Below are 17,773 nucleotides of genomic sequence, written 5' to 3'. Positions count from 1 at the left end.
GCCATGGGACCCAATACCAGAGAAAAGGCTGAGGAGAGACCATGAAATTTGGCAATTAAGAAGTCCGTAGTGACCTTGGTGAGGGCCTTTTAGGAGACAGAAGTGAGACTGCAGAATATGCAAGAGAGGTGAATTAAAGTTATTAAAACCTCCAAATACAGAGGATACCCAAAAATGTATACACACTTCAAGTAAGGAAAACTATATAAAAATTGTAATACTATATATATATATATATATATATATATATATATACCAATAACAAAAGATGAATACAAGTCACATTTGACTTCTGCAATTATAAGAGGTGCTCAAAGTGGCTACCATCAGCATCCAGACACTTCTGATTACGGTGAACTACTGCTTGAGCAACATTGACCAAAGTGTCCACTTGTATACATTTTTTTGGCACACCCAGTATTTTAATCCAGTTTCGGTTAAAATTCAAAGAAAACTGTAAGTAACAAGTTGTGATGGAAATCTTTAAGGGACAGAGGTTGTTGACACAAGTGCTTTTGCAAACGCCTGTATTGAGCTAGTACACTTTTTCTTTTAAAACAAAAGAGAAGGATATGTAATACCCATATATGTTATTAAGACTACATAAAGGAGAAAAAGCTATGCATGTGGAGAAAAGTAATATTTGTACTTGAATATATGTTCTTGTCATTGTAGTTTTTTTTGTTGTTGTTCAGTTTATTGAAAAGGACAGAGACCTTTCCAGCCATAGTCAGTCTTTAACAGTTACTTCCGCAAAGACCTTCCTTTGCCTTTTTCAAAGATCTATTATACTATTATTCCTTTCTTTAACTTCAGCATCTAACTCACACATAGAAATACCATTACTATTTACAACAGTAACCCATAACATAAGTAAGTACTTTGGTGGTGAATTCACAGCCACCTTAGAATTCAAGTAAAAATAAATCCTAAATTATAGAAAAAGTGGGATTACTTAGTTTCCATGTTTTTCTGTCCTCTTGTTTAAGTAGACTGATTTTAAAGACATAGGAGATAAAACTAGCACTGGTAAGACAGAAAATAAGCTCTTGAAAGGCACGTAGTTGCTCCAAATGAATGCCTAATTAGTACCTATAGTTCCTAGAACCCCCTGATGAGATAATTCAGCCATTATTAACAATCTTGGAAAGATTTTTGCTCTTACTACTATTGTATGACAGATAGCATCCTAGGATCTTTTCATGTATTATTCCTAATCTTCACAAAATAAGTATTCTACAGACCAGGAAACAAAGGCTTAAAAAGGTTAAATAACTTTTTCAAGCTCACCTAGTGTGTAAGTAGTAGAGTTGGGATTTGAACCCAGACCTCTGTGATGAAAAAAAAAAAATCTGTGTTTTTCTTACTATGTCAAGCTGCTTTCCAGAACCATATCAAGAACTTCCAATATGCAAAACATAAGGCCAAGTACATTATCTCATTTACTCACAGTGTAATGGGTTTGATATTACTGGTCATTTGATATCGATATTGCTGGCAAGATTTTAAAACCAGTAATTAAAAAGATGATTTTTGAGCAATAGGGAAAGGACTCAAGCACTAGGAGCCAGTAAGGCTTTGCTAGGAGTAAATCAGGTATGCTTATCCTCACTTCTTTTTTAACTTAGTCAATAGCTGACAGACATGGTGCATTTATTCAGACAGGCATTTGAAGAAGTCTTTCTTATTATACTACTTCATGAACAGTCTGAGCTAGATGGTAATAATCTGTGAACTCTACCCACAGAGCTTTGACTAATGGACTGATGTTCTCGAACCAATCTCCTCTGATTTGTTAATTTACCAGGATAAGAACAGGGAGATATCAACACTGCTCATACTGTGAAGCTGATACATGAGATGAATGAATCTAGATTTAAGACAATTTCAGCAGACTGGAGTGATGAGCAGATCCTAACGTGATAAAATTTAACAGAGCTGACAGAGAAGTCTACCACTTTGTTCCAGGAGAAGGTGCTCAAGCTGCAGGACACAGTGCTTTATTGTGTTTGGTGAAGAGACTAAGGAATCGTATGAATTATACAAAGAATCAAGTGACGGTAGTTTGCATGAAGCACAGTAGAGTACCAGGATCAGGATGTTCATGGCCCCACTTTCCACTCTTTCATGGTGAGGCTCCTGCAGTGCTTTCAAAGGGACTCTGATCAACAGAACACGTGCCGGAGGGAGTTTCTATGATGTGGGTTACTCAAAAGCATGTCTCCAATCACATGGCCAGCAGTTAAAGAAACTGGAAAGGTTTAACCTAGAAGAGACTTACGGGAAATTTGATATCTATCTCCAAACTTCTGACAGGTTACATTGAAGAGATGTGAAAAAGATACTTGGTATAAGTAGACTTGGAGAGTGGAACTAAGAGAGGAAGTTAAATGGGAATAGACTTTGGCTTCATATAAGGAAGAACTGTCCAACATAGCCATAGAAAAATGTAAGGAACTATTTCAAAAAGTAAGTCCCTTACCCTGGAACTCTTGCTCAATCGGAGGCAGGATGACTGACCATTTGACAGGGATGTTGTAGGGGGAATTTTAGCATTCAGTGGAGGTTTGATCATGACTACTACGATCCCTTCTTAACCAGAGATTCTACAATATTCTGAAAACAAAACTTTGCTATGTAAAATATGTAGCTACTGATATAAGAAAAAAATGTGATTAGTGTGAAAAAGAACAAAAAGCATAAAAATTCTAAAATAGACAAGAAAACACCAATTAGTTATATGACTTAAGGTATGTTTCCCCAAAACTCTAGCTTTTCAGTTTATTTATCTGGCCTGGTCCCAAAACTCGTCAGTGTTATCTGAAAACCTACTTCCCTGGGTCACATATGGAAGGCTCTGATTTAGTACATCTGGGCAAACTGTAATTTTTTAAAAAGTTCTCTTGGTGATTCTCATGCTCAGGCAGTTTTGGGGACCACTAAAATTCTAGAATTACTTATAGGAGGACTTATATTTGCATAAGAAACATGTATGTATGTATGTGTCATGCTCGAAAAAATTTAATAATACTTCTAATCAACTTGTTAATTTAAGGCCACTGTAGTTAAATATTTAAGTACCATTTCTATGCAGGGAGCAAACTCAACTTCAATATTCTAAGGTCTAGCAGCTTAGAACATAAAAGTTAAAAATATCATATCTCTTGCTTAATAACTTTGAATGTAACGAACAGATCACTTCTAGCTTTTCAGCATTTCTGTCTTAGATGTTTTAAAATGTAATGAGACATTCCTTTCTAAACAAATAAAAAATTTCAGAAAACTAGTGAAAAAAAACAAGAATGTGGATGTTATTCATACAGATATACTTTCTGGCTTAAATAACTTTTCTTACCTTAAGTTCTTACTGGGATAGGCAAATTCTCAGAAAATGTGAAAAGAAGTCATGCCCTGCTAAAGCTCACTAAGAGCTTACTAGTATTAGTAAAAACCAGTGCAGGAATATTAAATAAATCAAGAGCCAATTTCTTAATATTACAAATATTGACACTTAAATGTTTCTTTACACTCTTATGTTCAAAACTCTTATTTTTTTAAAAATAAATCCAGTAAATAAAAATTGTTTTTTAGGAAGCTTTTAGCACTTAGTCAATTAAATTCAAGATGGTCAATTTTAATGTAATAAAAATGGCATTATTAAAGTATTGGTTAAATTTTGTTTCTCTTCATATACAAAGAGGGGGATGCTTTCCAAGTTGGTGTGAATCTTTAAGCATTTCTACGTGTACAACATAAGAATGAATTCCTTTCCCAAAGGAGTGTGGTGACAGGTCCTGGTGGTCTCAAACCTGCTTCCTTGTATATTCTCATAAAGGGCTTTTGAGGGGACACAACAGAATGGCATCATCCAATACCCTTTGATTCAGAGGTTAAATCCATTGCCTGGGGTTTTCTGGACTTTGAGGCAAATGGCTTCTAAGACTTGTTTCTGGCTAAGGCTTCCCTATCCAAAGGATGCATGGCCTTATTGAAAGAAAGGAAGAAAAAGAAAGAGATGATTCTACAATAAGTTTCCTATAGAGTAAAACTCTGGTGATTATTGAAGAATGAAGGCATCCACATAACACATCCAAATCCAAAAGAAGGAGACTTTTAAGTACATGTAATATATATACATATATATATATATACATATATACACACACACACATACACACACACACACAGGGTGCCAAATATATATATGTGTGTGTGTGTGTGTGTGTGTGTGTATATATATATGTGTGTATATATATATATATATATATATATATATATATATATATATACACACACACATTTTAAGAAAGGAAAAAAACTGTATTAAAATTGTAATACTCAACATATACTGATAACCAAAAATGAATACAAGTCACATTTGACTTCTGCAATTATAAGAGATGCTCAAAGTGGTTACCATCAGCGTGATTTTAATAAAGTTTTTTTCCTTTCTTAAAATGTATATACATTTTTTAGCACCCTTTGTGTGTGTGTGTGTGTGTGTGTACGCAATATTAGCTGACATTATTTATATTTCCTGAAAGTTAAACTTGGAAAGTCATCCATATAAGAAAATAATTCTTATATGGACTTTACATTACATGATGTAACAATAGTGACACAGTAGGAGTAATTATTGTTAAGAAATCTAATACAAAAATTCTTTTACTTAGTTTCTTGGTATATGGCAGGTTGCCACATGCATCTCAGAGTGAACATGATCACAAATGACAATGGCTAATCAGATAATGGTGAATTTTAATTAATGTGTACAAGAGAGCTTTACCAAATTCTAAATTGGAATTGAAAACAGAGAACTTCTGAATTAACCCTTCTGGTGCATAAACAATTCCTTTCAGTTATGATTTTGACAAGTCAAATAATTTCAAAACTTTTCCTTTAGTGGAAGGAAATGTCTTACTTACAGATGCACAAGACTATGAGAAAAAGGAGGTATGTGGCCAGTTCCCGTAAGACACTTTTAAGGTATTTCTCTCGGCTAGTGTTGCTTTCCTCCATGAGTCTTGTTCCCCAGAGACCTTTAAAATAATAATAAAAAAGATGTCATTTTATTTTTAAAAATCTCGTGAATGGCAAAGGGAAAACATATAAAATAAATAGTATAGCCCTTAAGGGAGATTCCTATATTTTTTCTCGCATTCTCTGAATGCAATCGGGAAATTGTTTTTAGAAGGAGTACCTTAGTAAACACTTAGAAAGAGAACAGGAAATGAGGGCAGTCTAAAAGAGAAAATTAAATAACTGTGCATACACAACAACTCTTCCTATATGGGGGAGGTTGCAACCTGGCAATTATCCTATTAACTAAACTTAGTACATGCTGAAAATACATTGCAAATACCTTTTAGGGCCCCCCTGATGAAAAGAAGTCCCGGTTGGAACATGATTTCCCTGTGGGAACATCTATCAAGCTTCTCACATAGTGGTGTAAAAGCTCTGCTCTGTGCCATCTTTGTCCTTTATGACACTCAGTGCTGACTGACTACACTAAACACACACAGCGTAACAGATTTTTACAGTGCCATTAACATCTAATCTTTAAATTAAATGCAACAACTCATCCGACTGCTCTCTTTGGAGAAAGGGTAAAATCAACGATCATGTTCTATATTTTCGCAGATGGAAAAAGTGTTGGTCCAGTTGAGCAAAGATGACATAACCCTCCACGAGCTTGCTGGAGAGAGTTACCACAGTTTTGGACTCGTAGACAGACGTGGTGGCCGTCCAAACCCCCATTAATGAACAGTGTGGTCAAGTTACATTGCTGGTTACTTGGAAGAAGAGCCTTAATGTGTTCCAAAAAAGACAAACTTCTCAACCCTTTTAGTTAGATTAGGTCTGCTATTAATGGCAGTCAACCTGGTCCCTGCATGTTGCCTCACTTACTCCACAGACTTTAACCCCTTCAATCACTGAAACTCACAGAACCACGTAAGCCACAGAGACCAGGGAAAAATGGTATATGGCCTTTCACCGTGAAGAAATGACTTTATCACTAGCGTTTATGTATTCTTAAGTCTTATAATAATACATTAGTTCGACTCCTAAGTTTGGGTATTTCATTTCCTTTTCTTTTTTCTCCCAAATTTCCTTTAGGAAAATCAGTATCTGAGTTCAAAGAGACTGTGTTACGCATCATAGGTTTCACCACACTGAAAGTGGAGCATAACTTATGACCAGGTTTGCTTCTGCCAAGATCTGGTAGTCAGGGAATTACTCACTCTGAAGAAATGCAGCAAGCAGAATGTTTGTTCACTGAAACTCCATCATATTAGAGAATTATTACAAATTTAGATGACATGGAAAATTACAACTCAGAATAACACAGCGGCAGCCAAATATTAGGCTCAGTAGCTCTGCACACAAACACACCATTTCTTTGAATATATTTCTTTCAGAGGCCAGGCCTAAAATACACACATCAGTAGAGATTGCTAGTCTCTTTCCCATCAGGAAAGATTGTTGCCTTGCCTCAGTCAGTGACTTCACTCTTTCCCGTGGTTTTTATAAACAATTATGCACTAAGGAACAGTCATGGTTCTTAATATTTACAAATGGTACCACTTGACCTATAAATAGAAAAACCAAGTTCTTTTCAAAATTTTATTCAAGGTAAACTTGCAATGGTCTATGGCAATTTAATTCTAGCTTTTGAATAAGACATTTCAAATGAAAAGAAACAAGTCCCCTTATTTATACTTCTATATACTGCACGTTTATGCATTTACTTGCTATAAATTACTCTATCTACCTCCTCAAACATTTAGTGCTTTAAAAATTTCATCTGATTTCCCAACTGGGTCTGTATGTTGGGTCTGTCTCAAGGTACAGGGACCTCTTTACATTCTGATGGGTGAGAAAGGGCTCCATCCACAAATGGAAAAAACAGCTGTCCTGTTGCTACCTACTTTCCATATTTAGCAGAACTGATAGAACAAGAATGGTTACGGATAGAGTTCATGTCCAAAATGGCAGCATTCTTGAAAATCAACTGTTGTCTTTTTCCACAGTTGTCCCACGTGTGGAGGGAGTACCTTCCCAACATTCCAGGCATGGACGTTCAGTATATAAGGTGTCTCCAGGTGTTAAGGAGAACATGACATGAGGGGGTACTGGACAATATCCAGCTTCCTTCGCGTTTAAGAGAAGCTTAGTAAATGCCAGGACCCAAAGTTGGAGCAAATCATCTACACAGTGTCTATTCCCCCGTGCGGTGTTACTCATTAACATGAACATAGGGGAACTCGGAGATGAATAATCCCAAACACAAAAGATGTCCCAAATATAAATAACTGACTTTGAAAAAATGCCATCTTTGTAACTCGTTTATCCAAATGCTTCTAAAACCTATTTGTGCAATATATATTTTTTAAAAATCACAGAAAGAGAATATCATGAACTCCTATTTATCTCTCACCCAGCTTCAACAATTATCAACTCAACACCAACCCTGATTTATCTAAATCCTCACCCATCCCTCCCAATTATTTTGAAATGGATCCCAGCTTTCGTATCATTTCATCTGTAAATATTTCAGTTCCATGGCAAAAAGATTCAGTGTGGATCTTTTGCCTCATATGAATCCTGCCCCATCTAAAATACACTAAACCCCCGTGTCTTACGGATCATGACAAAGTATAATGCAGGGACTTGGAGTCAGAGTTGTGTTCACGTGAGAGCTCAGCCCCTCATGGGATGAGACCTTCCCCACCATCATGAGCCTACATTTCCTCATCTGAAAATAGGAGAAGAGTACCTCTTTGTGGGGTTGCTCTGGGAATTAGAAATATTATGTATAAAGCACATATAGGGGTTGGAAGAGGCGTGTCTGTAGCTTCAGAAACAGGTCCAAATCTAAAGCCTAGATGTCAGACGGGCATAGAGACCCAAATCCATATGGACTGTGAGTTTGCCGTGAATAACCTGACCAAATACTCATTGCATACATAAAAGAATCCTGCTTTTGTGCTCAGATACATGTGGGGCTTGTTTAGAAAGACAAATAACAATTCTTCCTGACATCCATTTGAATTATAAGGACACCTTTAGAAAGGCAAGTGACTTTTTACTACTGTTGGTCCATTTTCTAAAGAATAGACATTTGCTACCTTATATGATTAGACTCCTGAATCTCAAATTCTCAGCCCTCTCCTGAGGTGCAGATCAGTATAGGCCACAGCTAACTGTCAGTTCCACCTGCATATTCCACAGACAGCTCACACTCACATACTTGTAACAGATTTTTCATTTTCTTTCTCTAGAAACCTATTTGCCCTGATTGAGTTACTTATATCACGCCAGAAACATTGGTTTCATCCTAGAATAAGCACTTTTCTTAACCCTCACAGGGAGTTGGTCCACAATTATGATAGTTTCTGTATTTTTAACCTAGTTTCCCTCCATCCCAAGTCATGTGCCCTTGTTACACCTTTTATAACCCCTCTTTCTCGGTCAGATCTCTCCTGACCTATCTCTCAGCAGCCAATGCTATCCACCTCACTCCATTCTCAACATTCTTGCCAAGATTATCTTCAGATTGACATGTGATCCTATCAGCCCCTTGCTTGAAGCCTCTACTTGGCTCTGTCTACAGGAAAAAGTATCAATGAGCTACAGACTTGGTCTTACTTCTGCTACTTTTCCCTCTTCCAATCCTCACCTTTCTTCTTAAAACATAACTCAAGTTTCACTACATCTGGCCTCCCCCAGGAAGAAATGGTCCTCTCCTCTTTGGGTTTCTCCCATACCTGGGACCAGGCTTTGCAATTTTTTTACTAACACCTGTTTCCCCTACTAAACTGAGCTCCTTGAGAGTTGGGAACTTCCATTATTTATCTCTGTATACCTACTACCTACCACAAAGGAGACTCTCCATAAATGTTTGTTGACTGCACAAATTCTGTTACTTGTATAATCTTATCACAAACCCCAGAGTAGCAACTCTCCCTCAAAAAAAAATCCCCATAGCAATAAAAATACAAAACGTCATTTGTCCAAAATTACAGTTCAAACAAAAGGGGAAAAGAATGAAATGATGGAGCAAGGTTTGGGTTAAAATAAAGGAAATGTTGCAATAGCCAAAAGGTAAAAACAACTGAAGTATGCATCAACTGATGAATGGATAAACAAAATGTGGTATATACATATAATGGAATATTATTCAGTTATCAAAAGGAATGAAGTTTGAATACATGCTACAACATGGATAAACCTTGACAGCATTATGCTAAGTGAAATAAGCCAGACACAGAAGGACAAATACTGTTATGATTTTACTAATACCGAGGTACCTAGAATAGGGAAATTCATAGCGACAGATAACAGAATAGAGGCAATCAGGGGTCGGGAGGAGCAGGAATAGGGAGTTATTATATAATGGGTAGAGTTTCTGTTTGGGATGATGAAAAAGTTCTGGAAATGGACAGTGATGAAGTATCTATTTGTTATAGCAGCTTCACCCACCCAGACCAATGCAGCTAGTACTTTATGATTTCTCCAGGGGAAAAAACCCCACGAAAACAAAACAAGCATATATGTCTAAAATAACAGGAAATGACTTTAACAAGTTGCTAGATTCATAAGACACATTCAACTATGGAAATTCCAAAAATTTGGTAACTCATGTAGAGTATCAGATTTTCTCTTTGCTCTAAAAAGAGTTTGGTAAGAAAAAAAAATTAAACAAGATTATTGGGGATCCTTTAAGTTTGGGAAAGCCTTTCAGCACTTCTTCACTTCCTTTGGTCCAGGTCTTCATCACCTCTTCCCTGGCTGCCTCCTACCTCTCTGTCTCCCTCTGCAAGTTCTCCAGCACAGCACCCTGCCTGACTCATCATATTGCCTCTCAGCACGTTCTGCTCCTGCTCAAAAACTTTCAACCGCTTCCTAATAGTGAGGAATAAATTCTTAACTCCTTGGTTAGACCCAATGCTTCCCACAACCAGGCCTCAAACATTTCTTTTTTACTACCTTACTTCTGCTAAGAAGATAGATCTACTCTTCAAGGAGCAAAAATGACCATTTGCTATTCATCTTGGGTTCATGTAGCAGTAACACAAGAGTACCTTGAAGCTAGAAGGGTCTGGGCGGTTCAACTCTTCCGTTTTATAAAAGAGAATCTGAGGTCCAGGAAGTTTGAGTGAGTTGTATCAAGTCACAAAGGCAGGAGACCTCCAGGGAAGCTTCTGACCACTCCAAATTTGAGTAATCTCCCCTAACTTTAGAAATCGCAAGCTAATTTCTGGTCTGATCCTAGGGCACTACTTACTGTATTTCTCCGAAAATAAGACCTAACCTGAAAATAAGCCCTAGCATGATTTTTCAGGATGACATCCCCTGAACATAAGCTCTAATGCATCTTTTGAAGCAAAAATTAATGTGAGACCCGGTCTTATTTTCGGGGAAACACGGTATACAATGCATGTAATATTTCTGTCATTGGTATCCCAAGAGGGAAAAAAAAAATCACAACTCATTCATGGTTATTTATTTCACTTTTCTGGGTTTCTGTCTATAGGAAAATGGTATTGTGCAATTTTAGTTTATTTCTTTTTGTAGCACCTAGCACAGTGCTAGTTTCACAGCAGGTGCTAAGTATTTAACAAATGTCACTTATTTAACAAGTGACAAGGATGTCAATTATATTTCTTCATAAAAGTAATAAAATGGAAGTTATTGCAAAATTTTCTATAATTAAGATTTTCCTGAGTCTGCTCTCCTAATCAGACCATTGATAAAGTATGACTTTAAGTTTTAATATTCATTGTAAATTTCCTGAAATCTTTACTTAAAAGAAATACACTGGTATATACACTCTTATAAAAACGTTATTTTGTTTCATTGTATTCCATTATTGAGTTTATACAAAGGTTAAACGTGTTATCAAATGGTTAAATTGAGTTAAAAGGATCATGACTTACTATGACTTATTAATTTAGAAACTTCTCTTACTTTAGAGAACATTTCATAAAGCACATTTAAAACAATGTAAAATAACACAGTCGACCATTGAACAACATGGGTTGGAACTGCACAGGTCCATTTATATGGGTATTTTTTTCAACTGACCTGTGGCAGTTCAAAGCCGTTGTTCAAGGGTCAACTCTGCAGTTGGGAACCTGCATATGCAGATGGCCAACTGGAATTATATGGCAAAGTCAGTGCCCCTAACATCCAGGTTATTCAAGAGTCAACTGTATATAATTTGTTTGAATACTTTTTTGAACCTTAAAAAGTACATATCTAATCTACTCACACAGGGTATTCAAAAAGGATCTTTTGTTTCCCTACCATGCTCTGAATAAAATTAACTAGCATAAGCACTTATGTAAAAGAAGTACCAAAATGTATACTTTTAGAATTTATGATTTAATTTATATTTATGAAGTACCAACAACATGGGAGAGACTTGTTATACACATTTTGCACATCTCATCTCATTTAATTCTCCAAAGTCAAGAGCTCAGTCTTATGATTAACCCTTAAAAAAATAAATGTAAAAATTGGGAATCAGGGATGTTAAGCAATTTGCTCAAGGTCACAGAGCCAATGTGATAGAACTGGCACTTGGGTGTAGGCCTTACTTGATCTTAATCACGTGGTTATTATAAAAACACCTGGGTCATTTTTTGTGCAAGATTTTCAAAACTGACAGGAAGAGAAGGGAAGGGAAATTTTCAAAAGAACTGAGAATGGAAACACTTAAAAGTAGAGATTAAAATAATATCGATGGTAAGGGCAAATGCGACTCTTTTCCAAGTATGCCTCTGACAAAACTTTGCAGAAACAGGATCCCCATCTGCTCTTGGAAAATTTGTGTCCTTTTCACAGACACTGGCAAATTTGAAAATTCCTTTCCTGCCTTTGGAGAGCCGGGTACACTGAACTCTGACACATTTACACACAGCTGGTATCTGGTGACTTCACTGTTTGGTTGGAATTTCATAGAACATTAATTTTGTTATTTAAAAACATACTTTCAAGTTTTTAAAACAACGTAACCTTTCTTTGCAACTGTTTTAGGAAAATGCCTAGAATTAGAAATGGCCAAATAACTGTTTTCAAAGATTTTATTCTATTCGAGGTTCTCAACAGCACCTCATCCCAGAAACAACCACACACATCACCAAAACAACATCAATGACAACCCACAACCCAAGTCTTCCCACAACTTGGATAAAGGGTACTGTTACCCTTTCGAGAACGGGAGGAGCGGCAATGAGGGACCTGAGACCTGTGGAAGACCCTGGGTCCTGATACGGAATTTTCATTTTGGTTTAGTAAAACTAGCAAATATACAGTGTAACCACTATTAGTGGTACCATAATATTTATGTTGTTTTCTCCTACAATAAAAAAAAACAACACCCGATATGCCCTATCACTTTAGTACGGCTTTCACTGATTTCCAGAAGTAAAAATATGCTGACTTTTCTTCTTCTAGAAGAAGGAGGTATCCAATAAATTTGCACCAACACGGGCGCAGTGAAATTGGGCGCTGGGTACCGGAAGCAGAGCAGAAGTAGCAGAGGTGGGGAATGCGCTTCCAAGGGAGGCGGGGACGCGGGGGGGTGCAAGGTGGAGCCCCGGAAAGCTGCCCGCGGCGAGCGATGGCCCCGGCCGCTGCCCGCAGTTGTGGTTTGAGCATCAGCCGGTGCCGGTCTCGCGCTTACCTCGCAGCCCGCGAACCAGCCTCTCGGCCCAGGCCACTCGCGGCGGCTGCCCGTCCAGGGGGAGGTGGCGATGCAGCGGGTCCCCGCCGCCCGCAGGGCTGGGGCTCGGTGGGCCCGGGGCCTCGCGCCGGCGCCGCCTCCCGCTCGGGTGCCCCGCGCCGGGGTAGCCCCCCAGCCCCCGGCCCCGCGCGCCCGCGGAGCTCACTGCCGAGGAGGCGGCCGACCTCCGGCTGCCCGGGCGCCACTCCACGTCCATCTCCACCACCATGCCCCCTTCTTCCCCCTCCACCTCCTCGTCCTCCTCTTCCTCCTCGGCCTCGAAGCCGGGGTTGTCGCGGCTCCAGGCCTGCCGCGAGCACGACGAGTGCGGAGGAGACGGGGAGGCCGAGGCTCCGGCCGGGGGGTCCCGAGCGGCCGCCTGCCGGATGCGCTCCATCTCGATCTCCAGGCCCGTGTGCTCGCGGAGGCCGCCCGCCATCCGCCGGCTCGGGCCCGCCGCTCGGGGCGCGGGCGGCTGCTTGGCGTCCTCGGGCTGCTGCGGCTGCACGCGGCTCGAGTGGACCATCGCGGTCACTGGCGGCCGGCGAGCCCCCGCCCCGCGCCGCGCTCGGCGCCGCCTGCCGCAGGAGCCATGTTCCTTCCCTCCAGCCCGCCGCCGGCTGCTCCCCGCCCCCGACCTCCCCGCAGTCCCGCGCCCCTCGCCCGCCCCCTCGGCCCGCCTCCCCCGCCTCGCCTCGCCGCGCCCAGCGGCCGCCGCGCGCTTCTGGGGGAGGCCGGAGGAAGCCGCCCCCGCGGCCCGCGCGTGGGGCTGGCGGCGTCCGGGCCCGCGTTCCGGGTGCAGCCCGAGCCCAGGGCGCGCGCCCACATTCCTTTCGGGTGAAAGGGCTCGGGCGGGGACGGAGGCGCTGACCCGCCAGCTGTCATTGCCTGCGCGACCCTGAGGGATTGCTGGGTGCCCGTTAACCGCCAGCCACTTCTGCCTCGATGTACCGACGTGCCCAGAGAAGGGGGGGGGGGAGAGATTGAGAGAGAGAGAGAGAGAGAGAGAGAGAGAGAGAGAGAGAGAGAGAGAGAGAGAGAAAAGCATTATGAGGGGTGGTGTGAACTCGCCAAACGTAGCCTGAGTTGGTCTGCAGCAGGGGCAAAGAAATCTTCCCTCCTTTTAAAAACTACCAACAAACTACTAATGCTGACTTCCTTGGCTTTTGGTGGCTCTCCTCCCCCCTGATTCTGCGTTTTGGATGCTTTCTTCAATCTTTGGTTGACTCCTCACTCCACACACTGTGAGACCCCAAGGATTCGGCCCTGGGACTCTCAGATGGCAGATGCTCTCGGCGTGAGCTCGTCCCTAAGTCCTCCCACCCACTACCCTTCTGCGGGGACCAGCACTGGCCTTTGAGTAACAGAATCTTACATCAGCCCCCGGGTCCAGAACTTTGTTCTTACGCCACCAAGCTCATCCAGCTCCATGCTCGGCAATTGTCTCAAACTTAACCTATCCGCAACTAAAGTTACTTTTCCCCTCGTCTATTAAGTTTGCTTCCCCTCCTGTATGCCCAGCTGAGATTTGAGGCATCGCTGCCCTCACTTCCCAAGCTACACTTCATGATACCCTCATCTCTTCTCATCCTCCTCTTCTGCCCTACAAATGTATCTCCAATATGACCTTTGTTTTCTCGTTCTCGTTGTCAACGGTTTAGTACAGAGCCCTTACCTTACGTCTTGTTTTCTTCCACATTGAAACAATGCAGGTGTCAAATCCACCTCCATTCACCACTTCAGGGGTTCCATTGTTTCTAAATTATATTCCAGGACCAAAGCTGCTCATGGCACCTTGATACTTAGACACCTCTGGGGGGCTTCTGACACCTTAAAGGATAAAGTTTAATTTCCATAATTTGGCTTAGTAAATTTTCATAATCGGCACTTGTATTGTTTGCTAGGGTTACTATAGCACAAGCACCTACTGGGTGGCTTACACAACAGAAACTTAATGTTCTCACAATTCTCAAAGCTGGGAGTCTGAGAGCAAGGTGTTGGCAGGGTCGGTGTCCTCCGCAGCCTCTCTTTTTGGCTTGTAGATGGTGATTGTCCCACATGTCTTCACGTGGTCTTCCCTTTGTGTGTCGGTGTTGTAATCTCTTCATATAAAGACACCAGTCAGATTGATTTAGGGCCTATCCTAATGACTTCTTTTTAAAAACCCTATCTCCAAATGTAGTCTCATTCTGAGGTACTGGGGGTTAGGACTTCAACATACGAATTCTTGATGGAGAGGCAATTTAGCCCATGACAACTTCCCATCTACTTTTCTAACACAATTTCCCTTCCTGTACATCCGAGTGCAGCATCCTTTGTTGGTCCCCTGTGTGCTCATAACATGCAGCTTGTGTGTAGGTAACCATGGCTACCTATCACCGGATCCTGAAGTTTATCTATTTTAAGTGTCCATTTTTCATTTAACTGTGAGTTTCTCAAAGGCAGGGCTGGTGGGTCGGGAGCACAGGCATGTGAAAAGAATTCTGAAAAGAATTCAGATTGATTGAAAATGTGTCCACACATACATAATTCAGAATTAGATGTGTGCCGACCCAAAATTTTAATCACAAACCATTGCAAGAAATGCAATTTAAAAAATCCACAGCAATTTGTGTAATATGACTTGGATAGTATTTTGTCTATTTTGTTCTAAACCTCATGTTCCAAGTTTCACTACTAATTTCAATCTTAGTCTTCATAAACCCTCCACCTATTCATTCTTTCTGGCTTACTCATGTTCTCTTTCGTGCTTTTACCTTGACCTATATTCCCCGTTCAGAACTCCTAGCATTTCGTCAAGCAGGCCTTGAGGCCATAAATTTCTCTCTGTACCCCCTCCTTCCTTTAATACCCATCTTAAAACCCTCTTTCTCATATGAAGCTTTCCCTTATGACATAAGTGAGATGTACAGACTCACATTTTTCTTCCTTTGGTTGCTGTAGTCCTATTGCCATATTACATATTTCAGTGAACTATAGGGCTTGAAATACCATATCGAGTAGATAACAAAGCCTGGATGCTATTTGGTTTTATTTCGTCTGTATGGTAGGTTCTTCTGGGGACATGCCCTATAAACCTCACCTCTTAGTCTCAGTGCCATGGTGGACACTCAGAAAAGCCATTTTAAAAGGCAACTTTAAAAACAATCCAGTCTAATTTAATACTTAGTACATCTCTCTTCTGTATTATTAGCACTGCCTGTTTGTTTCCTGTTTTGCTTTAATTGTCCAGGGTAAACCAATGAAGTAGACACAAATTGAGGAACCTGCTAGTTCTGCAGATTCCACCTTCAAATGAAGTCTCTGGCATGTGTGGGGTTGCTTAGTAACCCACCCAAACAAACATGTTTCCCTCTCAATTTTTCCCCCAGTCCTTATTTATTCAAGGACATTGTAAAATAAATTATTACCACTTGACATCTGAAATCATTAGAAGAAAATTTGGTGTTTGGGGCTTTATAAGAACTGCTAACCATACTAAAACTTTTACTTTATTTCTCACTCTACTGCTCTAATAATGCAAGGCCAGGATTTGTGGTATTTTTCTTCACGTCTGGAGTTGGTTTGGATATGTCCCTGCCTCTATGAGGCACCACTGTTGGCTGGCACCGTGATTTGGATGACCTAACCTCTCTATCTCAGTTTCCTTCTCTGAACAATGAGGTCAAATATTGACCTTAAAAATTCCCACAGAATTTTTTGTTGAAGACATAATTAGGGAATATTACTAAATTCATCAAACACTTATAGAGTGTCCTCTTGATGCCAGATGCCAGGTTGGATTCTGGGAAGGCAAGTATAAGACATGATTCCTACCTTCCAGGGGATCAAGTCCTATAAGTCAAGAATGCTTGAAAACACCCTTACCTCACTCCCAAGCCCTCTTCTCTACCTCATAAAGACTTATGAATCTTTCTAGACTGAGGCATTGTCTTCTTCCGGGACTTCCTTAGTCATGATCCTGGCCCCCAGCTTAAATTTACTTGTCCCTCTAACTTGTAAACTTTTATCACAAACATCTACCATCCCAGGTTGAAAATGTCCGTTAACGTCGTTGTCTTCCTGAGTAGAATGTAAGCTCCTAGAGAGCAGAGACACTGGCTGATTTGGTTTGTTGTTTAGCAGCTCAATAGCCATTCCCCTTTCTAACCCGAACAGTACTCAGATGTTCTTGGGGGTATTCCTGCCCCCCATTCTGAGTCCACGTGTGCCTCCTGTGGCTGAGCGTGGAACTCAGGGTTGGCAAACCAGAGCATTATGTCCAGTTGCCCCCTGTGAATGATATTTAAGAACAGACATGGAATCCAATTTTGTTCAATGGAAATCAGGACAGAACTTTTTCCCCGAGTTGTTGGAAAAGGAAAGCTTTTCTTCTCACTAGATTTGGAGTTGTAAGGATGTAAGTCTAGACAAGCTGGCAGCCAAAACGTTGATGCTCAGGAAAAATGGATCCAACAATACATATACAAAAAATACGTATAATGCGAAGACTGGAAGACTACTGAAATTGAACTAGTGGTAATATTTGGGTGGCCAAGGTATTCAAGAACATTGTGAAATATATTTTTATCATTTGTCATATCTTAGTTTTGTCAGATGTGGATATGATATTTATCATCTATATCTTTATCCAAGTTCAAAAGAATTTTGAATCATGTAGGGACAAGAACACAACTCTTTGGAATACTGTGTGAGGCTTTTTCTCTTCACCAACTCAAATCTATTCACTAATGCTATTTGGGTGTAGTTATTCAAAAACTTTGAATACAACTGTACTTTCACTAGCCCAGATTTTCCAAAAGGATATAAAAAATTTTTTCAAAAGCCTTTTGATGCCAACACGAATGAAGCTTACAACATCCCCAGATCTACCAGGCTTTACAGAATACGTGTTTAATATCCATCTAGCACCATCTTAGATATGATTAGTGTGCAAAAGAAGTTGCCCTTACCTGTAAGAAGCTTGTAATCAGCTTGCAAAGACAAGCTGTACACAGGTAAAGCAATTACCCAATAAGTGCTATATGGCACTCATTTGTGAAG

The 17,773-nt window shown here is 40.3% G+C and overlaps 1 protein-coding gene across 1 annotated transcript in view; it reads right to left on the bottom strand.

Annotated features, from left to right (window-relative positions):
- PKD2 (polycystin 2, transient receptor potential cation channel) overlaps positions 1–13,331 on the bottom strand; it is a 57,835-nt gene extending 44,504 nt beyond the window's left edge. The window contains exons 1-2 of the mRNA XM_081053878.1: positions 12,692–13,331; positions 4,926–5,039 (exon numbers count right to left, since the gene is read on the bottom strand). Coding sequence (XP_080910004.1) covers positions 4,926–5,039; positions 12,692–13,256 — 679 coding nt within the window. The 5' untranslated portion in view covers positions 13,257–13,331. The remainder of the gene's footprint in view (positions 1–4,925; positions 5,040–12,691) is intronic.
- Positions 13,332–17,773: the final 4,442 nt, after the last annotated feature.

This window comes from Rhinolophus hipposideros (assembly GCF_964194185.1).
Source record: "Rhinolophus hipposideros genome assembly, chromosome: 1".
NCBI lineage: Eukaryota > Metazoa > Chordata > Mammalia > Chiroptera > Rhinolophidae > Rhinolophus > Rhinolophus hipposideros.
Note: the sequence above shows the minus strand (reverse complement) of the source record. Positions and strands in the feature narration are given on the sequence as shown.